Source organism: Mobula hypostoma, chromosome 3, assembly GCF_963921235.1.
Source record: "Mobula hypostoma chromosome 3, sMobHyp1.1, whole genome shotgun sequence".
Classification (NCBI taxonomy): Eukaryota; Metazoa; Chordata; class Chondrichthyes; order Myliobatiformes; family Myliobatidae; genus Mobula; species Mobula hypostoma.
The window spans coordinates 170,597,868-170,624,821 of NC_086099.1; the positions used below are offsets into that span (position 1 = coordinate 170,597,868).

The 26,954-nt window shown below is 39.0% G+C and overlaps 1 protein-coding gene across 1 annotated transcript in view; it reads left to right on the plus strand.

Annotated features, from left to right (window-relative positions):
- Positions 1-26,954, plus strand: part of dnah5l (dynein, axonemal, heavy chain 5 like) — a 296,635-nt gene that overhangs the window by 93,145 nt on the left and 176,536 nt on the right. The window contains exons 33-43 of the mRNA XM_063042366.1: positions 2,339-2,467; positions 2,963-3,162; positions 5,019-5,172; positions 5,807-6,073; positions 8,211-8,339; positions 18,031-18,246; positions 20,724-20,870; positions 20,959-21,131; positions 21,708-21,886; positions 23,146-23,333; positions 23,488-23,682. Of these exons, the coding sequence (XP_062898436.1) occupies positions 2,339-2,467; positions 2,963-3,162; positions 5,019-5,172; positions 5,807-6,073; positions 8,211-8,339; positions 18,031-18,246; positions 20,724-20,870; positions 20,959-21,131; positions 21,708-21,886; positions 23,146-23,333; positions 23,488-23,682 (1,977 nt within the window). The remainder of the gene's footprint in view (positions 1-2,338; positions 2,468-2,962; positions 3,163-5,018; positions 5,173-5,806; positions 6,074-8,210; positions 8,340-18,030; positions 18,247-20,723; positions 20,871-20,958; positions 21,132-21,707; positions 21,887-23,145; positions 23,334-23,487; positions 23,683-26,954) is intronic.

Below are 26,954 nucleotides of genomic sequence, written 5' to 3' on the forward strand. Positions count from 1 at the left end.
CTGTTTGTACTCTACGACTGGGAGGGACTGATGCTGGTCTACGTCCCTCTGTACATTGCATGTAGGTGAAATGAAAAACAATGGAACTATATATATATATATAAACACCTCTACTGTTTCCATACTTGTGAATGTCCTGACATTTAGAAACACTAAAAATGACATAAACAATTTACAAATTCCAAAAAACAAATTTAGAAGTAAAATTACTTGAACATTCTTAAAAACACTTTTTATTAATTAAAATCGGTACCACAAATGAGAATAATTTAAAATATGCACCGTTACTTACTCCCTCTCTTCCTTGTAGCGACACTATCTCTATCCTTCTCAATGGGCCCACAGTTTCTCAGTACGCTGCTGCTCTACCTTTGGAGTCTATGCAAAATTCAGTGACAGAGTGCTGCAATCGGTCATTGGTAAAGCTCAGCCAGTTTCTATGCGAATGTCCCAGACTTGCTGATATTCACACTCAGGGCAAGCCATGCTTTCAGATTAATGACCTTGCATTGCATTGAAATGTTTACTCTAACTCTTTCTGCACAGAACATGACAGACCAGCTTCCTTTTTCTAGCATTTTCTGTTCAGATTTCCAATGGCTTGATTTTGCTATTATCCATTGCTAAAAATATAACTAAAATGTTGCTCATGTATTTATGGCTAAAATGAGGGGCATAACTTTAAGGTGTTTGGAGGAATGCATTGAGGGGATGTCAGAGGCACATATTTTACACAGAGAGTAGTAAATGCACGGAAGGAGCTACCACAGGTGGTGGTAGAGGCCGGTACACGAACAGAATTTAAGAGATTCTTAGATGGGCACATGAATGGAAGAAAAATTGGAGTCGATTATTATAGATGAGATCTTGGAGATACATGATAAAATAGCCGTAATCAGCATGGTTTCCTCAAGGGAAAATATTGCCTGACAATTCTGTTGGAATTCTTTGAAGAAACAATAAGCAGGATAGACAACGGAAAATCAATTGAAGTTGTATACTTGGAATTTCAGAAGGCCTTTGACAAGGTGTCACACGTGAAGCTGTTTAACAAACTACAAGCCCATAGTATTATTGGGAAGGTTCTACCATGGATAAATCAATGGCTAATTGGCAGGAGGCAAAGAGTGGGAATAAAGGGAGCCTTTTCTGGCTGGCTGCTACTAACTAGTGGTATTCCACAGGGTCTGTGTTGGGACCAATTCTTTTTAGGTTATATATCAATGATTTGGATATGGAATTGATGGCTTTGTTACAAAGTTTGCAAACGATATGAAGATAGGTGGAGGAGCAGATAGTCTTGAGGAAGTAGACAGACTACAGAAGGACTTGACAGATTTGGAGAATGGGCAAAGAAATGGCAAGTGAAATATGGCAAGTGTTGGGAAGTGTATGGATATACACTTTGGTAGAAGAAATGAAAGGGTTGATTATTTTCTAAATCAAAAGAAAATACAAAAAAAAAGAGGTACACAGGGACTTGGGAGTCCTTGTGTAGGATTCCCTAAAGATTAATTAGCAGGTTGAGTCTGTGGTGAAGATGGCGAATGCAATGTTAGCATTCATTTCAAGAGGACTAGAATATAAAAGCAAAGATATAATGCTGAGACTTTATAAAGCACTGGTGAGGCCTCAGTTGGAGTATTGTGAGCAGTTTTGGGCCCCTTATCTTCGAAAGAATGTGCCTTAATAGGAGATGGTTTAAAGGAGGTTCATAAAAATGATTCCAGGATTAAATGCCTTGTCATATCAAGAGCATTTGATGGCTCTTGGCATGTATTCTCTGGAATTTAGAAGAATGAGGGGTGACTTCATTAAAACCTATCGAATAGTGATAAGCCATGATAGAGTGGACGTGGAGAGGATGTTTCCAATGGCAAAAGAGTCTAAGACCAGACAACAGAGCCTCGGACTAGAGGGGTGTCCTTTTATAACGGAGATGAGGAGGAATTTCTTTAGCCAGAGAGTGATGAAGCTGTGGAATTCTTTGCCACAGGCAGCTGTGGAGGCCCAGTCTTTATGTTATTTAAGATAGAGATTCATCAATTTTTGACCAGTCAGGGCAGGAAGGGATATAGGGAGAAGGCAGGAGTTTGGGGTTGAGAGGAAAATTGGATCAGCCATGATGAAATGGTGGAGCAGACTTGATTGTCCAAATAGCCTAATTCTGCTCCTATATCTTATGGTCTTATGGTGTAAAATTGGTGGGCTACGTGGGAGGGAAGCTTAGATTGATCTTAGATAGGTTAAAGAGTCAGAACAATATTGTCAGCTGAAGGGCCTGTACTGTGCTATTGTGTTCTATGTTCTTTGTTCTCTGTTACAATTTCTTGTATAGGCTATGATGCCAAGACACTGGGAAAGGATTGCACAGGTCACTGGACATACTTTTGATGTGGAATCTGAACAATTTTCTCTTAAGAATATAACAGAGGCACCATTACTAAAATATAAAGAGGATATAGAGGTAACATGCTTATTTTCTACTTTTTAAAGACATCAGAACTAACATAAGGGATTATCTGGTTAAGTCACCATTTCCAAATAAATTTACAATAATTGTGCAATAAAGTTCCATAAAATGTACTCTATTGAAAAATTATTTGAAATGTATATTATAAAAGCATGACAAAAAGTACCCCTAAATCACTCTTTAGTTTATTGTGCAAATATTCATTTTAATTGACTAGATTATTATAAATTAATTTAGGCAGTAGTACATTTTGGCATGGACTAATAATCCAGAGAATGTAAATTACAATCTCATGACAACTTGACAAATTCAATTTTATATTAAAATATAAAGAAATAATAGGTTTGTGTAAATAAAAGTGGCAGTCAAGCTTATGGATTTTTGCAAGCAATTTTCACATTTCAAGAACTAACTGAAATATATACCAATAAAATCAAAGATTCAATAGGAAATACAGTGAATGCTAAGTCAAGATAATCTATTTTTCAGGACATTTGTATTAGTGCAGGCAAAGAGAAGGACATTGAAGCAAAACTAAAAGCTGTGATAAATGAATGGAATGGTCATGTACTCACTTTTGCCCCATTCAAGACGAGGGGTGAATTGCTGCTTAAAGGATCAGATATCGTGGAGAACATTGCACTGATGGAGGACAGCCTAATGATATTGGGCTCATTAATGAGTAACAGGTAACTTACAAATAGTTTACATGGCATGTTCTAGAATATAAAAATCTAGTGCTGAAAGCATGCAGCAATCAGGCAACATCAACTAAGTTAGAGAATCAAGAAAAAACTATCAAACTTTCAATCCTTTGTTTTTCAAGGCAGCATTGATTCCTGTGTTAAGTCAAATTAGGCTGCAAATGTTCCCTCTCCACTGCCCTCTCCCCAACCCTACAGTCAAATGCTTTATGTTTTAATCATGTGTACGCCAAAGACTTTAGTTTCCTTGAAGCTCATCATTTGCATGTATCCCTTGATACTCATTTTCTATGTCTATTCACCTACTGCTAATTTATTGGTGATGACATCCTTGCTGGAAACCTGCCATCTTTCAGTGCAAGATACTATGAATGGCTCTGGCACCTCTGGATCTAGAAATCTCAGGACTGGGCTGTGTGGTCTTGCCATTTGGTCTGGCTGACTACTTGTCTCCATCAAGTTCACTGGCCTCGTGCTGTGGTGGGATCATGCAATTTAAGGGAAGATGGTAGTTCTGTTGTGCAAGTGACTGTCAATTTGTTGTGATCCTACTAATTTTTTTGAGGACGGATTGTTGGACTATTGGAACATGCTGCAAGTACTTATGGATACAATAATTAAGATGGTGGCAGCAACCTGAACTCATGTGAGATTAGTCTATACTTCCGGTGTAGCATGCAAACATTCGGTAGCTGTGCTGTTGTTGCAGTAGAAGTTGCACCAGTGGCAATGAGATTTCACAATATAGTTTTGTTCAAAAGTGTGCAAATAGAATTTGGGATATTTTTCTGTTCCTTCATTGCTGCTGATCCAAAAAGCATGGATTTCTAGCTCTGCACAAAGCTCTGTGCCAGTTGACACTGGACTTCTCAATGCTCCTTGACATTGAAAACAGGTCTTCTGATTGCCTTTTTTAAGAGACATTAATCTTCTTCAGTGAGCTACTCTTCAAAGTCATCATCTGAGTGTCCTGCAGCTGAACCCACTCATAACATCTCTCTGTCTCATTCCACTCCTGATGAATTGGCTTCTGCATTATTCTCCTCTTGGTCTGTGGTCACTTGAGCCTGGAAGCTCATTTTTTGCACATCTTGCCCTTGCATGTCATGTCACAATCTGAGCCTGAGCTGGCATCTACAAGTATGAAAGCAAGTTGCAGGCCATTTTGCTGTTCCTTCACATTTCTGGCTGAAATGCATTTCTTTACTGTCTAAATTTAAAATAAAAGAAGACAAGGGGTAGATTGTGATGAATAGAGTATGTTGGTAGGAGCAAGCAGGGTATTGTGTGGTGAAGGAGGAAACAGCGACATGTGCTAACAACATCTGTGGCTTGTAAGTGGTAAAAGATTGTGGAACATTGAATGATTGGGATGTGAGAGAATGCCACCTTTGATAGCTGAAGGACTGTTACTGGGCTTGCTGCTGATAAATGCAAACAACCAAAAGCACAGTTGCTGCTTGCTGCACACACAAATCATTATAATGAGTAGGCAGTATGAAATTGGCTAGTTGCCTGCATTCTAATTGATAGGTAGAGTTAAATGTGCATAGCATTTCCTGCACTGTTTTCTTTTTGAAAGCTGTGCAATTTATATTCCAAGTTTTCAAGCAGGGGATGAAATATACTTAGAAAATTTCTTTCTTAATTTGGGTTCAAAAGAAATTTTCAAAATAATAGTGTGCATTGGTAAAACTTATTTGAATTAGTTTTTTATGATGATTTGAACAGTCAAGGTATACAGGTATAAAATTGGAAGTTTCAATGTTTTAACAAAGATCCACTTTTTGCATTCATACATCCTTGTCTTTCTTTTGAATTTGTGTTGCTTTTTCTGACAGGTATAATGCACCATTTAAGCCCACAATTCAACAGTGGGTGCAGAAGCTCTCAAATACTACAGAAATAATTGAAAACTGGCTTACAGTTCAAAACCTTTGGATTTACTTGGAAGCCGTGTTTGTTGGTGGAGATATTGCAAAGCAGCTACCACAGGTTTGTACAAACTGGAGAAAAAAGCTTTCTTAACTACAGTTCTTCTCTCTCTGCATGTATCCAAACCATAAATAGCCAATAACGTTTTGTGAATGAGAAAATAAATGACTAACAATGATGATCTTTACTCTTCTTCAATTATTTATTCTTTACACCTGCCTCGGCTGAAGAGTTGGAATGCTTTATTTGTGGTGGTGGTTAAGTTAAATAATTCAGAAAAAATGGAAACTTTGATTTTAACCTTCCATGCCGGAAATTCTCCTTTTGTTTTGGCTAGATTTCATGAAAAATTATGTTGCAAGTAGTAAGCTTGTTGGTTCACATCAAGGGTTTTCAGAACAGCTGCAAGGTTTCCGGAGTGTGCTGTTATGATATCAAACTGAAATGACATTGCATGAATAACCAGTTAAATTAGTACCCTGACTAATGAACAATCAGTGTCCTGGATAATGTATAGATTCTAACAGCAGAGCTCTCATTAATTAAATCTGATTTTTAGCTCAACATATATCTTTTTAGTCCAGACATAAAAAGATCATTAAAAATGATGATTATTTACTGTCATCTGGAAGTAGCTGCAGTATCATCTATCATCAGCTATTTTGGTTAAAATAAGTTCTCTGCTCTGTTCTAGGAGGCCAAAAGATTTCAGAACATTGACAAGTCATGGCAGAAAATTATGCAACGAGCTCATGATAATACAAACATTGTGTTGTGCTGTGTAGGTGATGAAACCTTAGCACAACTTTTACCACATTTACTGGAGCAGTTAGAGATGTGTCAGAAATCACTTACTGGGTATCTGGAAAAGAAACGCCTGTTATTTCCCAGGTTTTTCTTTGTTTCTGACCCAGCTCTGCTAGAAATCCTTGGTCAAGCATCTGACTCTCATACAATACAGGTAGGATGATTTTAGTCTGACAGTCGAATTTTTTAAAAAAAATTGTGAAAGTACATGTTTGAAGTCCTGTATTTGCAGCAATAATAATCTTTCGTCCAAGTATTTTGGGGTAGTGGAGGTATAATTTGTCCATCTGTGCTGATCACCCCATCCTTGACTAAGCTGTTCCACCGTGAGCATGATCTGTTATGAGTCAACATGATGCTTTCAGATCAGGTCGTGCATAGCACATACCTCTGCCACACCACTCAGCTGTGTTTCTGGGGTACAGGGGCTAGCGACACTTGTGCCTGTTTTGTGTTCTACTGATGAGCAGCAGTGAACCATCTGACTGGCCTATCAGAGTTCTCTTTGGGAACTAGTCGACTTGATCAGCATTTCTGATCTGGCTATTGTTCACGATTGCACTTAATAAAAAAAAGTATTATGTTTCTTAAAATATCAGTTAGGAACAGATGGAATATGATGTAAGACACTTGTCAGTGTTTTATTTATTCCGCTTTATATTTTAATTAATTTCTAGTGTGCTGAGGTGTTTTTACAATCATTCTCTATTTCTAAAATAATCCTGTTCTTTGGTCATTAAAATATTTCTGAACAGTTTTTAAATATCACTGATAATCAGAGATATTTAAGTATCTTCAAAGACCATTGAGCGGAAGAAAATGCCATCATGGTGGCCCAGCACCAGGGTCTCAAATTAGGCTGAATCATCACCAGACGATCACTTTGTTTCTCAGGATGGCTGGTAAATCAAGACCTTGAGGTCAGTTGCAAAGACAGGGTTACAGAAAGTAAATACACACAGTGGTCACTTTGTTAGGTACACCTGTGCACCTGCTCGTTAATGCAAATAGCATATTGACCAAACATATAGCAGCAACTCAATGCATAAAACCACACAGACGTGGTCAATACATTCAATTGTTGTTCAGCTCAAACATCAGACTGCGGAAGAACTGTGATCTACAGCAACACACACAAAGTGCTGGTGGAACTCAGCCGGTCAGGCAGCATCTATGGAAGTGAATAAACAGTCAACGTTTTGGGTTGAGATCCTTCATCAGGACTGGAAAGGAAGGGGAAAGAAGCCAGAATAAGAAAGTGAGGGGAAGGGAAGAAGGACAAACTGGAAGATGGTAGGTGAAGCCAGCTAGAAGGGGGAGAGGGGATGAAGTAAGAATCTGTTAGGTGATAAGTGAAAAGGTCAAAGGGCTAGAGAAGAAGGAATTTGGTAATACAGGAGAGTAGATTGTGGAAGGAGGAGTGCCAGTGGGAGGTGATAGGCTGGTGAAGAGGAGAGGTAAGAGGCCAGAGTGGGAAAATGAAGAAGAGGAAAGTGGGAGGGGAAAAGTTACCGGAAGTTGGAGAAATCTGTGTTCATACTTGAAATGTGATCTAAATGACTTTGACCATGTAATGATTGATGGTGCCAGATACGCTGGTTTGAGTCTCTTAGAAACTCCTGATCTCTTGGGATTTACATGCAGTCCAGTCTCTAGAGTTTACAGAGAATGGTATGATAAACAAAAAAAACTTCCAGTGAGTAGCAGTTTTGTGGGCAAAAGTGTCTTGTAAATGAGGGAGGTCAGAGGAGAATGGACAGGTCCAAGCTAACAGGAAGACAACAGTAGCTCAAATACCCACAGATAACAGAGGTGGTATGCAGAAGAGCATCTCTGAATGCACACCTGGAAGTGAATGGGCTACAGCAGCGGAAAACCACGTACACTCAATGGCCACTTTATTAGGTACAGGAGGTTCCTAATAAAGTAGCCACTGAGCGCATGGCCACATGAAAGAGATTTTAAAAAGTGTTTGATGGCATTAATCTAGAGGAGAAATTAATGCTTCAAGTATAGCTCTTTAGATTACAAATTTTCTGACTTTGCTTTCTCTTCATGAAAGCTGAGTACCTCAGAGTGATTAGAATTAACCTAATTTAGTGGGTCCATGTCAAAATTATTGACAACACAAATACAATTATAATTAGAGAAAGGAGAAAATAATATTATATTGGAGAAGAGAATTCATTTAAAACTACATTGAAAATGTATCCTGAATAATAATATCTAGCACAAATAATGTATTTTATTTATGTTAGAATATTAAAATAAAAATCTTTTGACTATTTCAGGCTCACCTCTTAAGTCTTTTTGACAATGTTAATAGAGTGAGATTTAACGAAAAAAATTACGACCAGATCCTTTGCTTTGAATCTCAGGAAGGAGAAGAAGTTGATCTCATTGAACCAGTCACGGCACAGGTGAGAACAGACTCAAGGTAATTGAAGCAGATTAAGGAGTGTCAGGTAATGACAGAAACACCTTTATTGGTTTGGAAGATTCAGAAATTCTGCTTATTGTATCCACCTGCAGTTTTTAGCTTCATATATATCCAGGCGATATTTCCACATGCTGGAGGAACTCAGCAAGTCAGGCAGCATCTATATGGAAAGGGATAAGCAGTTCACATTTGGGGGTGAGGCCCTTCATCAAGATTTTGTGTTTGTTACTCTGGAGTCCCAGCATTTGCAAAATTTCTTGTGTTGACACTTCTGAATGCATGTTAATCACCTCTTTTGTAATAAAGGGCTTTCTGAAACCAGAGGCCTTGTACTTAAGGTGCTGTGAACCAAGGCATTATACAACTTGAATTATTGAATCACAGGAAAGCTACAGCAAGAAGGAGGCCATTTGACCTGGCAAGTCCATCATCTCAGAGTCTCTTAAATGCTCCTATTCAATTGCCTCTACCAGCAGTGCATTCCAGGCCTCAACTACTCTCTTTGTAAATAAAAATTACTTCACACAACTACTTTGTTCTTTCTCTCTCTCTCACCTTAAATGCAATCCCTTTAGTACTAGACATTTCATTCCTGGGAAAAAGTTCCTGGCCTCCTATTCTGTATATGCTTTACATGATTTTCTAAACTTCCATCAAATTATCCCTTGGCCTCTCCCCCACTCCAGAGAAAACAGCCCCAGCTTGTTCAACCTCTCCACACAGCACATGCCCTCAAAATCAGGCAGCATCCTGGTAAACCTCCTCTGGACCCTCTCCAAAGTTTCCACATCCTTCCTGTAGTGAGGTGACCAGAAATGAATGCAATACGTAAGTGTGATCCAACCAGATATATATAAAGCTGTAACATAGTTTCTTGTCTCTTGAACTCAGTGCCTCAACCAATGAAGGCAAGAATGCCCCATAATATCTTTATCACTCTGTCAACTTGTGTGGCCAATTTTAGTGAGCTGCAAACCTTATTCCAATATCCCTCTTTTCATGTTTTAAGGATCCTGCTGTTAACTGTTTACTCTCTCTTTTCGTCTGATCTCCCAAAGTTTTGCACCTCAGACATGCCCAGACTAAACTCCACCTGCCATTTCTCTATCCATATCTGCAATTGATCTCCATCTTTGGACAATCTTCTATGCAATCTGCAATGCCACCACTCTTCGTGTCATCTGCAAACTTACTCATATGCTCTATCACACATTCATACAAATCATTCATGTATGTCACAAACAACAGATGTCTCAATACAGATTCCTGTGGAACACCACCAGTCATTGACTTCCACCCAGAATGAGTCCCATCTACCATTATGTTCAGTCTTCAATGGTCAAACCAATTTTAGATCCAGTCAGTCAAGTAACCATAGATCACATGAATGTTAATTTTCTGGATCAGCCTACCATGTCAGACTTACACAACCCCACATACAGCATTCACTAGTCTACTTTCATCAATCAAACTCCTCCACCTTCCCTTCTCAATTATTTTTCTTCCAATAATTTTCCACTCTCTTTTGAATTTTACAATTGATTTTGCCCGCGCTAGAATCTCTGGTAGAATAGATTGTGATAGCAATGGTATAAGATAAGTAGGGGAGGAGTTCCTGAAGTCTGAAGACCTTTCTACATCAGTACGTTTCTGGCCCATTGGTGAAGGCTCCTTTGCTGTACTTCAAAGTTCAAAGTAAATTTATTACCAATCTACATATATGTCACCATATACTACCCTGAGATTCATGTTCTTGTGGGCATTCACAGTAAATAGAAACACAATAGCAACAATTAAAAAAAATCGCACACAAGACAAACAACCAATGTGCAAAAAGACAACAAATTGTGCAAATACGAATACATAAAGTAAAAACAAACAAAATAATAATAATAATAATAAATAAGCAATAAATATTGAGAACATGAAGTGAAGAGTCCTTGGATGTGAGTTCATAGGTTGTGGAAGCAGTTCAGTATTGTGGTAATGAACTTGCGTGAAGTTATTCCCTCCGGTTCAAGAGCCCGATTGTTGAGGGGTAATAACTATTCCTAAATATGGTTTGGATCCTGAGGCATCTGTACCTCTTTCCTGATGGCAACACTGAGAAGAGAGCATTGCCTGGATGGTAGGGGTCCTTGATGATGAATGCTGATTTCTTGCGACAGCAGTCAGTGTTGATGTGCTCAATGGTGGCAAGGGCTTTACCCGAGATGGACTGGGCTGCATCCATTATTCTTCATAGGCTTTTCCACTGGCAGTGGTGTTTCCACACCAGGTCATGATGCAACCAGTCAATATACTCTCCACCACACATCTATATAACTTTGTCAAAGTTTTCGGTGACATGCTGAATCTTTGCAGACTTCTAACAAAGTAGAGGCATTGCCGTGTTTTCTTTATAATGGCACTTATGTGCTGGGCCCTGGACACATCCTCTGAAATAATAATACAGAGGAATTTTAAGTTGCTGACCCTCTCCATTTTGATCTCCTGATGAGGATAGGCTCATGGAATTCTGGTTTCCTTCTCCTGTAATTAATAATTAGTTCTTTGATTTTCAGTTGTCCTCCTATATGCTGATTCTTCACCACCTTTGATTCAGCCAATTGTCAGTGATGTCACCAGTAAACTTAAGTATGGCATTGGAGCTATGCTTAGCCTCACAGTCATAATGTAAAGTGAGTAGAGCAGGGGTCTAATCACGCAGCCTTGTGGTGCACTTGAGCTGATGTTGATTGCGGAGGAGATATTGTTGCCGATCTGAACTGACTGGGGTCTGCAAGAGAGAAAATTGAGGCTCCAGTTGCACGAGGAGTTATTGAGGTCCAGATCTTGCATCTTATTGATGAGTTTTAAGAGGATGATTGTATTGAATGCCAAGCTGTAGTTGATAAAGAACATCCTGATCTGTACATATTTACTGTCCAGATGTTCCAGGGTTGAGTGAAGAACCAATGAAATGGCATCTGCTGTTGAACTTTTGTGATGGTAGGCATATTCAAAGGTTTCAAAGGTACATTTAATGTCAGAGAAATGTATACGATATACATCCTGAAATGCTTTTTCTTCACAAACATCCATGAAAACAGAGGAGTGCCCCAAAGAATGAATGACAGTTAAATGTTAGAACCTCAAAGCACCCTCCCAGCTCCCCTCCCTCCCACATGTAAGCAGCAGCAAGCAACAATCCCCCCCCCACCGAAAAAAAAGCGTCGGTACCCGCCACCAAGCACTCAAGCGTGAGCAAAGCAACAGCAAAGACACAGACTTTCAGTACTCCAAAGACTACTTGTTCATCCAGTACTTGACATACCACAGGCTTTCTCTCTCCCTAATAAGGGCGAGAGGGGAGACATAACAAACAACTTGCTGGTTTACGATGTTAAATGTCAGTTGCGTTGTTTTTTCCGAACTCTGTGCCCAAAGATCTCGGGTCTCTGGGCACACAGCCTGAAATATTTCACCCGTCCCCCCTCCATCTCCAGAGCCATGAAATCTTGGTCCTCTGAAGGTGAGCAAAGCTCTTAGGCTGCGCCCTTGGCGTGCCGAACAATGACCATCCATTAAACCCCGAGAGTGGGTCCCATTCCTGCAAAGAACCGTAGCCAGTGTGCAACTCCAGGTCAGGATCATCAAAAGAACCCTGAAAGGGAAAGATAGAGATATTAAAGATAGAAATAGAGCTGTTTCCAAAGATGCAAGCAGAGGAGTCGCTGTTAGGCGCCATTAATCCTCCTAAGCTCCTACCCTATTGGAATCGATCCAAGTCACTCCCCAGGCAGGGGTTGATATCTCCAACCTCCCAAAGCATCTCATCACAGTGGATGTAAGTGCTACTGGACGTTAGTCATTGAGGCAGGTTACCATGTTCTTCTTGGGCACCTGTATAATTGAAGCCTACTTGAAGCAAGTAGGTACCTCAGAATGCCAAAGTGAGAGGTTAAAGATTTCAGTGAACACTCCAACCGGTTGACCAGCGCAGGCCTTCAGCTAGATACCCTATCTGAGGCAGAGGCTCTCCGTGGCTTCATCCTCCTGAAAAATGCTCTCACGTTGGCTTCACAGCCTGAAATCACAGGGTCATTAGGGGCTGTGGGAGTTTATCAAGGTATCTCCATATTTTCTGAGTCAAAGTGAGTGTAAAAGCTATTGATTTCACCTGGGAGTGAAACCTTGTTGTCACGTACAATATGTCACTTGGTTTTACTTTGTTGGAGGTAATAGCATTTAAACCTTGACACGGCTTTCAAGCATCCTTCTGTGATTCCAGTTTGGTCTGGAATTGCCATTTCGCACGTGAGATGGCTTTCTGAAGGCTGTACCTGAACCTTTTGTATTTTACTTGATCACCAGACCTGAACACAACTGATCTGGCCCTCAGCACTTTGCGAATCACTTGGTTCATCCAGGGCTTCTGTTTGGGAAAACTCTAAATGATTTTCTAGGGACACGGTCATCCATGACTGATTTCCAAAGTCCGTGACAACTGTGGCGTATTCATTCAGATCCTTTGTTATGTCCTTGAACATGGCCCTGTCCACTGACTCGAAACAGTCCTGCATCGCTTCTCTGCCTCCCATGACCACCTCTTCATTATACTTACTTCTGGAGCCTAGCTCTTTAGCCTCTGCCATAATAGAACAGAGATTTATTGAAGTCCCTGGCAATGATTTTAAAGGCATCAGAGTAGGCTTCAAGCTTGATTGAAGTCCCTGGCAATGATTTTAAAGGCATCAGAGTAGGCTTCAAGCTTGATTGAAGTCCCTGGCAATGATTTTAAAGGCATCAGAGTAGGCTGTTTCTTGCTTGCTAATTGCTGCACTTGATACATCAAGTGTTCCTGGATTCTGGAAAGTGAACAAAACCAAACAAAAGAAGAATCATTTTGGAAACCGTTATCATAATATCAGAATGTTTGGAACAAGAATGGAAAATGATATAAATTACTCCATGGTAAGAATAGTCAATTAGAGTAAGATTGATTTCAATGAAGCAGGAAAAGTTCTGTCCTGGGTTGACCTAAATCAAAGCATGGCATACAAAATAGTGACTGACAATGCAAGGTCTTTGAAATGGAAATGCTTTAGCTACCGGATTTATGAAGGGAAAGTAATATTTGAATAAACTGCTGGAGTTCTTTAAAAATGTACAAGTAGAATAGATAATGAGCACCCAGGGCATCGATCAGAAGATGTAGAATCCTAGTGGGTAGAGTTTAGAAACTGCGAGGGTAAGAATTTAATTCCTGATGGGAGTTATATACAGGCTTCTGAACAGCAGCCAGGATGTGGGCACATATTACAATGGGAGACAGACAAGGCATGTAAAAGGGGCAATGTTATGATAGTCATGGGGGATTTCAATATGCAAGTAGATAGGGAAAATCAGGTTATTGCAGGATCCCAAGAGAGGGTATTTCTAGATTGCCTATGAAATGGCTTTTGAGAGCAGCTTGAGGTTGAATCCACTAAGGAAAGGCAATTTGGAAGGTGCAGGATAAATACATCCCAAAGATGAAGAATTATTCTAAACGAAGATGTCAAATGGCTGACAAGGGAAGTCAAAGACAGAAAACAAGCAAAAGAGAGGTCAATAATATAACAACAATTAGTGGGGAGGAAGAGGATTGCGAAGCCTTTAAAAATCAACAAGAGGCAACTAAAAAGGTGATAAGAAGAGAAAAGATGAAATATGATGGTAAGCTACCCAATAATATAAGAGGATATAAAATGTTTTTTCAGATATATAAAGAGCCTAAGAGAGGCTCAAGTAGATATTAGACCACTGGAAAATGACCCAGCAGAAGCCGTAATGTGGGACAAAGAAATGGTAGATACACTTAATATGTATTTTTCATCATTCTTCCCTGTGGAAGATGTGAGCAGTATGCCAGCCATACAAGAGTTTCAGGGGGCAGAAGTGAATGTAGTTGCTATTACTAAGGAGAAGGTGCTTGAGAAACTGAAAAGTCTGAGGTAGATAATTCACCTGGACCAGATGGACTACACTCCAGTACACTACACTACACTACACTCTGAAAAAGATAGCTGAAGATACTGTGGAGGCCTTTTAAATAATGTTTCAAGAATCACTAGATTCTAGAATGGTTCCGGCAAATTGGAAAATTGCAAATGTTTCTCCACTCATTAAGAAGGGAGGGAGGCAGAAGAAAAGAAATAATAAGCCAGTTAGCCTATTACTTAAAGAATAGTCAGTGGAAATTGTTTACATGCATTTTCAGAAGGCCTTTGACAAGGTGCTGCACATGAGGCTGCTTAACAAGATAAGAGCCCATTGTATTACAGGAAAGGTACTAGCATGGATAGGAGATCGGCTGGCTGGCAGGAGGCAATACTACTACTACGTCGACTCAGGCCTAGGGGGCTGGCTGGCAGGAGGCAATGAGTGGGAATAAAGGGAGCCTTTTCTGTTTGGCTGCCAGTGACTAGTGGTGTTCCACAGGGGACAGTGTTGGGACTATTTCTTTTCATGTTATTTGTCAATGATTTGGATGCCAGAATTAATAGCTTTGTGGCCAAGTTTGCGGATGATATGAAGATAGGTGGTGGGGCAGAAGGACCAAGACAGATTGGGAGAATATGGAAAGAAGTGACAGATTCAAAGTTCGAAGTAAATTTTATTACCCAAGTACATATATATCACCATATATAACTCTGAGATTAATTTTCCTGCGGGCATACTCAGCAAATCCATGGAACAGATAAATTAGTAAATTAGGAAAGTAATTTGTATGTTAGCTTATATTACAAGGGGGGTTGATTACAGGACAAATGACCTTTATTACAATTGAATAGATTCTTGTTGAAACTGCACTGGAGTATTGTGAAGAGGAAGTCCTTCATTCAGAAGGTGACGAATCTCTCAAATTCTTCAGTCAAGAGGCTGTGAAGGCCCAGTCAATTGTGCTAAATCAAAATGAATTGATAGATTTGGACCTAATTTTGGAAATGAGCCAGGACAGGTTACAGATATGATAGTGGATGAACATTTTGGGAATAGTGATGATTTGTGGACATCAAGAGAAACATAGAATATTGGATTACACTGGAAAATGAAGTAGAAAATTAGACATGTTACTAACAAGCTGCAGTTATGAACAATTACTAAACCAAGTTGATTACAATAAGATCAGAGAGAAAGGATGGAAACAAGTGGCAAGTAAACAGAAAATAAAGTTATTCAAGGTAAGGCCACGCTGATCTGAAACTGAATCACTGGAAGTTTCATTCTTGAAACTCAAAAGTGATTACAGAGGTCTGCTTGTCTGGTTGTTGTTAGAACAAGACTGGCCACTCAACATATCTTGTTTCATTGCTTTATTTATGATAGAGGGAGGAGTAAAAGAGGTGGAGGGGTTGCACTATTAAGGGAGAATGTCACAGTAGTACACAGAGAGGACATACTGGAGGACTCACCCACAGAAGCAATTTGTGTAAAGCTCAGAAATAGGATAGGTGCAGTTATGCTGATGGGATAATACTATAGGTTTCTCAATAGTCACTGGGAGGAGGAGGTACAGATATGTAGACCGATTATGGAAACATGCTGAAACAACAGTGTTGAAAGAGTGAGGCATTTTATCTTCCCCAGCATCAGTAAGAATGTCCTTAATGCAGGAAGCTTAGATGGAGCAGGATTTCTTCAGTGTATTCAACAGCGATCTTGAAACAGTATGTGAAGAGTTGAAGTAGAGGAGAGAACATATTGAACCTAGTTTTGGGAAATAAACCGGGATAGGTTTTGGACCTGATAGCGAGTGAACATTTTGGGAATAGTGATGATAACTTACTGTGTTTTAAGATAGTTATGAGTAAGGATATAATTGGATCCTGTGGGAAGCTACTAATTTGGAGGAAGACAAATTACAACAGCATAAGATAGGATGTAGGACGCAAGAGAGACTGCAGATTCTGGGAATCTGGATAAACACACAGAATGCTGGAGGAACTCAGCATGTCAGGCAACATCCATGAAAAAAAATGAATAGTCAACCTGAAGTGTCAACTGTTCATTTTATTCCAAAGATGCTGTTTGATCTGCTGAGTTCCTTCAGTGTTTTGCATGTGCTGATGAAGACAGGAACTAATGGGCATTGATTGCCAGCATCTCCTGTTGGACAAGTCCACATCTGTTGTTTAAAGCCCAGCTGGTCAGAATTTGGGACCTACATATTCTGGTAATGATAAGGGCAAGGATGGTAAAATAAGGGAACCCTAGTTGCATGCGAGATCCTAAATTTAGTCAGCAAGGAAAAGGAAGCATATGGGAGGTTTAGGAAACTAAAATCAGACTGGACCTTGTGGAATATCAAGCCAGCAGGAAAGTGCTCAAGCAAGTGATTAGGAAAGTCAGAAGTGGTCATGAAATGTCCTTTGTGAACAGGATCAAGTATAATCCCAAGATTATATACTTATGTTAAAAAAGAGGATAACAAAGGAAAAAGTAGGTCCATTCAAGGATAAATTAAAAGTTGTGCTTTGACCAAGAGCAAGTGGTTGACATACTAAATGAGTATCCTGTGTCATTTCTTGTGAAGGAGATGGAATTAGTGGATCGTGTAAACAGGATGGAACCTGCTAATGCGTTGGAACAGTTTTAGATTAAGGAGAAGGTAGTGCTGGGAGTCCAGGACCATGGTTCACTGAAGGTGGCTATGTAAGTGAATAAGATGGTAAAAAAAAAGCGTATGGCATGCTTGTCTTCATTGTTAGGGGTGTTGTTCATTAGAGTAAGGAAGTCGTGCTGCAGCTATATAAAACTTTAGTCAGACTGCACTTGGACTACTGTGTGTACTTGTGTCACCCCATTATAGGAAAGATGTGGATAGGGTGCAGAAGAGGTTTACCAGGATGCTGCCTCAGTTAGAGGGTATGAGGTATAAGGAAAGTTTGGACAAACTTTGGTTAATCTCCCTAGTGTATTGGAGATTGAGGGGAGAAATGATAGAAAATTTCAAAGTAATGAAAGGCATAGATAGGATAGACATCTGGAATCTTTTCTCCAGGGTAAAAATGTCAATCTTGAGAGGGCTTTTATAAAAAATAAAATTAGAGGACAGAAGTTTAAAAATGACATGAGAGATTTTTTTAATGCAGTGAATGGTGGTGCCTGGAATGTGTACCAGGGTCTGTATTGGAAGCAGGCATTTTAGTGGAGTTTGAGGTTTTTAGGTAGACATGTAAATATGAAGGAAATGAAGGAACATGGATGATGTACAGGAGGAGGATATTTAGTATAAATTGGCATTAAGATTGGCACCACATCATGGGCTAAATGGTCTGTCCATTGCTGTATTGTTCTTTGTTTTATGCCCTAGAAGGAAATTTACTCATGCAGGAAAGAACATAATTGAGATGCAAAATAAATGGTCTGGGCACATTGAGTTGATGTTGTTTCCCTTGCTTCTGTTGTCACTCCCACATTTTAGGGTAGATAAAACATGTGGTTACATTTATGTTTTTATTGACATAGGATCACTGAGAATGAAAGAAGTTTAGTTATAAAATGAGCATGCTAAAACTGTTATAATGTGATTTGTCTTTTTATTACATGATTATACAACTTTTAATACAACTTGTCTAAATGGTATGCTTTCAGAGTGAACTGTTGACATATTATCTGATTTCTTTGATTCTCTCATCCTTTAGGGCAATGTGGAAGTCTGGCTGGGGCAGCTCCTGAATGGGGTCAGAAAGACAATTCACAGTGTTATTCGACAAGCTTCAACAGCAATCACAGATAGTGAAATTAAACTATATGAGTTTCAGAATATGTTCCCTGCACAGATAGGTTTGCTAGGTATTCAGATGATCTGGACTAAAAACTCTGAAGAAGCTTTGAATAATGCCAGATTTGATAAGAAGGTAATGGAAATTAAATATTAAGTTTGTTTCAGTCACTGTTATACATCCATGTACCATTAATTCATCTGCCATCTCCTTGTTTTCCATTAATTGCCAGACTCAATTACAATAGGATCAATACTCATTTTGTTAATGTTTCCTTTTTTTAGAAACACCTTAAAACTTCAACAAATCTTTCAATTTTCTAATGAAACCTCTTGCTGACTTACTATTTCCTTTCCATTTGTCTGCCTAAGCGCCACAGATACACCGCTGTGCACCCAGTAGAGCTGCAGCCTCCATCCTGATCTCAAGAGCTACCCATGCTGACTTTGCAAATGTGGTTTTCCTCTGAAAGCTGCAGCTCCCTCTGTCATCCCACTCATGTTCAAGTTGATAGGTTAATTAGTCACAGCAAATTGGCTCTACTGCGTTGAATCTGGGGGGTGTTAACAGAAACTTGAACTGCCAGAGGAGTGGTAGAAGCAAGTAGTGGGATGAAGGCCTAATGCAGATAAAGGGGATTAGCAAAGATAGGCAATATGATCGGCATTGATGAGATGAGGAGAGAGGCTCATCTGTGTGCTGTATGATTCTCTGTTTCAATAATAAAATGGGAATAGTATAAAGAGGTGCTTGATGCTCAGCACAGGCTTGATAGCAAAGGGAGTGTTTCTAAACTGTATGACTTTATGCTGAAAATTGTCTAAAATCAATTTCTCTTTTTATTACAGGATTTAGTTTTATTATGCAACTTTCTAAAATTGTGCACTTTCAGACTGAACTGTGGACACATTTTCCAGACATCCCACCCTGCAAAAACTCATTTCATGGAGGTAGCACCATCAATTTGCAGGAGACTCCCGGAACTTCCGGGAGAGGTGGGATGTCTGCAATAGAGTAGCTCCTTAGCAGCTGGCCAGCTAGTTTAAATAACGTTAGCTATTCTAATGAACGAATGACACCTGTTAAACTCACCTCCACATGTCCTTTACAGTCTTAACCCACCATGGGCAATAGAAAAGTCACTGTTGCAAACAGTGCAGCGAGCAACACTGTCATTATTTTTGACCCCTATTAGGCAGGGGTACACTTTAGTGTAGTCTGGGGTGATGTACGTTTTATATTTTTTTTGGAACACTCTGCCATGGCGCGCTCTCGCTCTCTCTCTCATGGTCGCTCTCGCGCTCTTGCTTGCTTCCTCTCTCATGCTCTCTCTCTCTCGCACTCTCTCTCGCTCTCTCGCTTGCTCTCTCACTCGCGCGCTCTCTCTTGCTTTCTCTCGCACTCTCACTTCCTTTCTCTCTCGCGCTCTCTCTTGCTTTCTGTCGCTCGCGCTCAAAAAAATTGATTTCCATGATATTGTATATAATTTGTGGGCATCAGGGAGCCACTATTCATATGCGGGAGACTCTCGGAACTTCTGGGAGAGGTGGGATGTCTGCATTATCTGATTTCTTTGATTATCTCATTCTTTAGGGAAATGTGGTAGTCTGATTGGGACAGCTTTCGAATGGGGTCAGACAGACAAATATTCGACAAGCTTCAATAGCAATCATCACTTTCCTCCAAGCTCCTCCCATTCTCATATGTACCTAAAACTCCACCAAACTGCCTGCTTCCACTTCAGATCCCTGGTACTCATTCAAGGCACCTATTGCACTCTGCATTAAAAAAAAACATGGCTCTCACATGCCTTCAAACTTCCATCCTCTAACCTTAAAAACATGTCCTTTCGTGTTTGGCATATAGTTATCTGTAGAAGTATTTGTTTTTATATTGCTGGCCAGCTTTATCTAATGCTCTGTGTTTTTTTTCCCGCTTGTTATTCTGTCCAGGCTTCCAACCTGCTTCTGTGTAGTAAATTTCTAAGTTTGTAGGCCCCTGTTTGTACTTTAAGAGTCTGTACACCACATGGACAATGTTTCAAGGTTGGAGCTCACTATCATCTTTCAAAGAACTGCCAGCAATATTCACATTCCATTGCCTGTTTAATTAAAGATACATTATTCCCAAATACTTGTGCTGTGGAAGAATAGCAATGCATTGCGCATCCCTCAATATCAGACCTTTAATTCAATAGACCAGATTGGCCAACGCTCTGACATTATAAGCATCTCTAGCCTCCTTCTCAGCTGTTCCTGGTGCCTTGGTCTTGCTGTCCTCCTCTCTTGGGATCTCTGCCCACCCCCTACTCATCCATTCCTTGAGTCACTTGTCTCCATTTAAACACTTCTGGGATTTTTTTGCCTCCATCTCTAATAATTTCAGCCAATACAGCAATTAATATATGACAAATAGGCACGATTAAGTCTTAGTGGCTTGTTCAAAATTTTTTGAAATATGTTCCAAAATTTAGGTGAAGTAGCAGGCATGAAGTTTACTTTGCTGCATGTAATGTAACTTTTATGTGAGTGTGAGATGTAAGACATCTACCCAAACACAAAATCTGAATAATATAACTCTAAACATATTGAAACATTAAATGTTTTGTACAGATAATGCAAACTACAAATCAGGCATTTCTGGATATGCTTAATGACTTGATTGATATGACAACTCGAGAATTAACAAAAATGGAACGAACAAAATATGAAACCCTTATCACCATCCATGTACACCAGAAAGACATTTTTGATGATCTGGTATGTAGTCTTGTTTTCTAAAACAAATGTTAATGTGACATGATGTCGGACGTTTGTAATCCTGTTATTTCTGGCAATATTGCATTAGGTTCGAATGAACATTAAATCTCCATCTGACTTTGAATGGCAAAAGCAATCCCGGTTTTACTTTGTAGAGGACACAGACAAATGTATTATTCAGATCACAGATGTTGAGTTCTGCTATTGCAATGAATATCTAGGATGTACAGATAGACTTGTAATAACACCATTAACTGACAGGTAAGAAATCTATTTTGCGGAGAAGTCTTTTGTTTGTATTATGCTGAATATTTAATACACATTTATTAATATACTCTGCACCTGGATACCATCAGGAATAAATGCATACAAATGTATATTGCCATTCTCTGTATCTGCGAATTTTGAAAATGATTCTTTTGTCCAAAGTATAAATCAGTAATATAGATCGTATAAAACAGCAGTTCCAAAACAAATTAAATGGGATTTTATAGCATGTCTGAACAGCCAGCATTACCACTGCTTTCTTCTCTATCTTTCAGCCATTTAGCTATCCATTCTGTCTCCTGACACCACATATGCTGACATAAATCATTACGTTTTATCCACTTTATCAAATGTTTTTTACAGATTTAAGTTTATTACTTCTACTTCATTACACTTTCCTGTTCTCTCTGATATCTCCTCAGTGAGGTTTGCCAATCGAGATCACATTTTGAAAACTATGTTAGCTTTTCAATGTCATACTTTTGATCTTTTCCTTTTTTTCTCCTTCAGTAATAGATTCTTATTGTAATGTCACAATATAAAACTAATTTATTTTTATGAATATTTCAGGTGTTATATTACACTGTCTCAGGCCTTGGGGATGAGCATGGGTGGTGCACCAGCAGGACCTGCAGGCACAGGAAAGACAGAAACTACCAAAGACATGGGGAAATGTCTTGGCAAGTACGTCGTTGTATTTAATTGCTCAGATCAGATGGACTATAGAGGTCTAGGCCGTATCTATAAAGGTAAGGGGTAATTCTTATTTTGTTTGAGAATGTGCAGTTTACAATACATACATTATATACTGTTGCATGCTATATTATTACTAGCTATATTATATGCTAGAATATCAGAGATGCAATATTTTGGGAAAGCAAATGAAAAAGAAATTTCATTAATGAGTAATTACATATTGTTATGAGTAGTTAAGAAGGTAAATATCATATTGGCCTTTGTTGGCTATGAAGCTAGAATTTAGAAATAGAGAAGTATTGATGCGATTTTACGGGATGTTGGCAAATGTCTGGTGCACTGTCTACAATTTTGCTTCTCTTACTTAAGAAACAATATAGTAACATTATAAGCACTCTGAAAGCAATTCACCATCCTAATTAGCACACACATAATGCTGGAGAAACTCGGGAGGTCATGCAGCACCATGGAAGGGTATAAAGAGTCGATGATTTGGGCTGAGACCTTTCATCAGGACTGGAAAAGAAGGTGGAAAGAAGCAAGTATAAAAAAGATGGAGGGAGGGGAAGCAATGCAATCTAGAACATGATAGGTGAATCCAAATGAGGGGAAGATCAGCGGGTGGGCGAGGCGGAGGTGAAGTGAGAAGCTGGGAGAGATAGGGAGAAAAGGTAAAGGGCTGGAGAAGAGGGAATCTGATAGGTGACAAGAGTGGATCATGGGAGAAAGGAAAGAAGGAGGGGCAGCAGAGGGAGGTGATAGGCAGGTGAAGAGAAAAATAAGAGGTAAGAGGGGATCCAAAATGGGGAATGGATAAAGAGAGAAGGAGAAGGGAGTGGAGAAATTACCAGAAACTAGAAAAATCGCTGTTGATGCTGTCAGGTTGGAGACTACCCAGATGTGATTTCCCAACACAGAGGTGTTGCTCAGCCAACCTGACATTGGCCTCATCGTGGCAGTAGCCAAGGCCATCGGCTGACATGTCAGAATGGTAATGGGGTTGGAATTAAAGTGGTTGACCACCGGGAAATCCTGCTTGTTGTGGATAGAGTGAAAGTACTCCTCCGTTCTATGTTGGGTGTCACCAATGTAGAGAGGGTTGCACTGAAAGTACTGGATACAGGCCTGAGGAAAGCGGGCAGAATTCCTGCGCCAATTTTCTTCTATTTATGGGTTTGTTATACTTTCTTTTAACTTTATGTTCCACAAAATATAATCAATTAACCTAATTTTGAAGTGTAGCGGTGGATTTAGTAGATAAATCATCAAACGAATTTGAGTATCTGACATATGAAATATCCTTTGTTTTTAGGTTTGGCACAGTCTGGTGCATGGGGTTGCTTTGATGAATTTAATCGCATTGAGTTGCCTGTGCTATCAGTAGCCGCTCAACAAATTTATATTGTACTACAGTGTAAGAAGAACAAAAAGTCACATTTTCTTTTCACTGATGGTGACACCGTAGAAATGGACAGAGAGTTTGGTATATTTCTAACTATGGTAAGGGAAAGTTCAATATCAAAAAATAGATTAATTTTGACTTAAGACAAAATACAACTGCAGAGATTTATATGGAATATGTCATTTTAGTAAAATTTTAATAGTGCAACGTTTATACTTCGTAAATAATTGCTTCCATCATTTTTAATTTTAGAATCCAGGTTATGCAGGACGTCAGGAACTACCTGAAAATCTAAAGATTCAGTTCCGATCCGTAGCCATGATGGTGCCGGATCGTGCTATTATCATGCGAGTCAAGTTAGCCAGTGCCGGTTTCCGTGATAACCAAATCCTCAGTCGGAAGTTTTATACACTCTACAAACTCTGTGAGGAGCAGTTATCTAAACAGGTAAACCTAACTGTTGTATGTTATAGTTTCTTCTATTGATACATTCAGTAAGAATTCCTCAGGTCTTTAACTTTGGAGGGTCAGGACTTTCAAATGAATCTTGCTGTTCCAGGGTTATTACCCAGATACAGGGGGCCTAAATAATTGGCCTATTAAGTCCCAGCCTGAGCTGAGCCATCATTAATAATTAAAAAATTCTGCTTGCAGCCAGCCTCTAAAAGTTTTAACTCTGACAAAGCCCATCTCCAGGTTAATGGACGTGACACCCTGGGCATAGAATAGTACAGCACAGGAACAGGCTTTTAGGTCCATGGCATCTGTATCAACCATATTGCCAATTTAAACAGCATATCTGCCTGCATGTGGTCTACCTCCCTCGATTACCTGCCTGTTCACACATCTGTCTCAATGCTTCTTAAATGCTGCTGTCGTACCTGCTTTCACAACTTCCTCAGATAACGTGTCGCAGGCATCTTTCAGTAAAAATTAAAACTTAATTACAGTATATAAGAGTTCATAAATCCTTGCTATTTAGTGACATTAAGAAACTATTAACCATGCAGTTACTTTTTAAAATTACAAAATTAAAGAAGTAATGAGAACATTAAACCAACTATCAACAATTTTACAGTCGTCTTCTCCTTTTCTGAAAGTCTTCTGTCTTGTGGCCCCCATTGAAACTATTGGGATGATGGATTCGGCCAATTTCCTTCACATGATATGTACAGTGATCCAGGGTAAATTCTGAGGTAACCCACGAGATAAAATGCCTTTGGAGTCCATGAGGAATCCAGTAACAGCATGCAATGCTTGTATTACTATTTTTCTTTGGTGATATTGGGACTTCTGCATTTGTAGCTCAGCGAGTCTTTATAGTACAGATGGAGACCAATTGGATTATAGAAGCCATACCCGCTGCCTAGTCTTTTAGAAATCATTCATCATCTCTAGTTTCACCACTCTTTGTCTTTGTTTTTCGCTGTAGATTCTGCCAAAATGCATTACCTCACATTTTTGTCTTATAATTCCATTTCTTTTTCTGTTAGATCAACAAAAAAAATAAATGAATTGGTTAAATATAGTCAGGCTTTTCAAATCTGGGCATCTCTCCAAGTACCTGTCAATATTTTTTGCTGATTATTTAATATTGGAATCCTACATACCAGCATATACTGACCAGTATGTGACTATTGTGAATATCCATATAGCCATTCTTGTATCTCACATTCACATGTGGGATGCCAAGCCTTTGAAGATTATAGTGATCTCTCCTTCCATCTCCAACAAAACTGATGATTATAATTAATTTTTGTATCATGTCTTAACCAGCTTGAGGAAGTTCTGGACTTCCTGCCAGTTAAGGGTTAAATGATGATGATTCCATTTGGAACTGTTGGCATTTGCTGTTAAGATATGCCCAATTAAAGATGAAGAGTACTTTTCCCTAGCTTCATCTTTTGGAGCATTTGGCTGAAACAATTATGAACAGTTCTTTGCTGCCTATATGCAATACTGCACTTGTCACAATTCAAATAATAGCTGAGTAAGTTAAAACATTTTAATACTTAGACAAGTCCCAATAATATACAGAAACAGTTAACCTGAGTATATGTGTGAGTTTATTTGAGAAGAGTTTATTTGTCATATATGCCGGGAAAGCACTAGATCCTTTTTCAAGTCTTAGTTTATTTAGGCATGCATCAGCCATGTCAGACAGATATTAATTTAGTTTGATATATCAATTGTGACTCAGTTGTAACACACTTATCTGTGAAGCAGGAGGTTGTTGGATCAATTCCCAGTCTAATCATTTAATTGCTCAGATATCTGTGCAAATATCAAAGTTACAATCTTCCCTGCCTGCCTCTACCAGCCTGTTCATGATTCTTCTTTATTGCTGGAGTCCAGCTGCAAAGGTGGAAATTATAATTCCTCAGCAGTCAGACCTGGGCAATCCACAGATCTAGCCTATTGCAGAAACAATGCTTTTATTCAATCATATACCGTAGAAAGAAATGCTCTCAAGGAACAAATATTAAATAATTTAAAGTAATTGGGTTAATTTAATTGTTTTAGAGTCTTTATTATTTTATAATGATTTCTTTTTTAAAAAATACACATTCTGACTACTTATTTGAATATTTTGGAGTATTTCAGCTTGTCAGCGACACTCAAAACATTGACAGATTTTATAACTGAGCCAGAAATCATAGCTGGGTGTCAGTTTTCTTGAGCTCTTTCTTTGGCTTGGATCATTATAGTTCCTCCCTCCACATGATAACATAAATGTTACAAGGTCTTGCTGAGATCTAAGCCTCAGATTTGAGTTCAGATCTAGATTGGGAGCACAAATTGACAAAGATGGGTCCACAAAAAATAAGCTTGTCCTTCTCATACTGTTCAACAGAGAGTGTGAGTGGCTACGGGTAGGTAATTTTGGGTCACAAATCTTTGAATTCCATGCAAGCTTTTCTCATTGAATAACTTAAAACAGCGTTTAGAAATGATTTTACTTTCGAGGCCATAACATTGAAAAAATAAATAACTTGCATTTATAAAGCATCATTCACAAAGCACATTCTAGCCATTTATGTTGTTGACCTCAATTGTAGTAAAGAAAATGTCAGAACCAAACTGCATACAAGAAGATATTACAAGAAGAAAGGTGATGATGAAAATGAGGCTGTTTGAGTGGCACCCATTGATCGGATAAAGAGAAAAACTTCCTTTCATAAAATTAGTGTCATGGGATCATTCAGAAACTTTGATACGTCATGCAGCATCTTGCATTAACAATTCATTTGAAGTAAATGCTCTCTGATGCTCACTCAGGGCTACACTGGATTGTCAACCTCAAATATGTGCTGAAGCCACTGTAGTGTCCAGTGGTGCACGGTCAACATATTTGAACACAGATGCAAACTGTGCTTGAAGCTGTAGTCATGCATCTTCAAACAACAGGAATTCTGCAGATGCTGGAAATTCAAGCAACATACCCTCTTCCTTCAGTTAGTCCTGACGAAGGGTCTCAGCCTGAAACGTCGACTGTACCTCTTCCTATAGATGCTGCTTGGCCTGCTGCGTTCACCAGCAACTTTGATGTATGTTGCATCTTCAAACAAAATGTTTCCATTACTAAAATACAACGATGAGATTGTAAAACTAGTGAAATGTAAGAAGTTTACAGTATGCTGATAAATTAAATAACAATTTAATAAATACGCTAATATTGAAAATGTGTAGTGGAACTAATTGTGAGCTCAACATATATA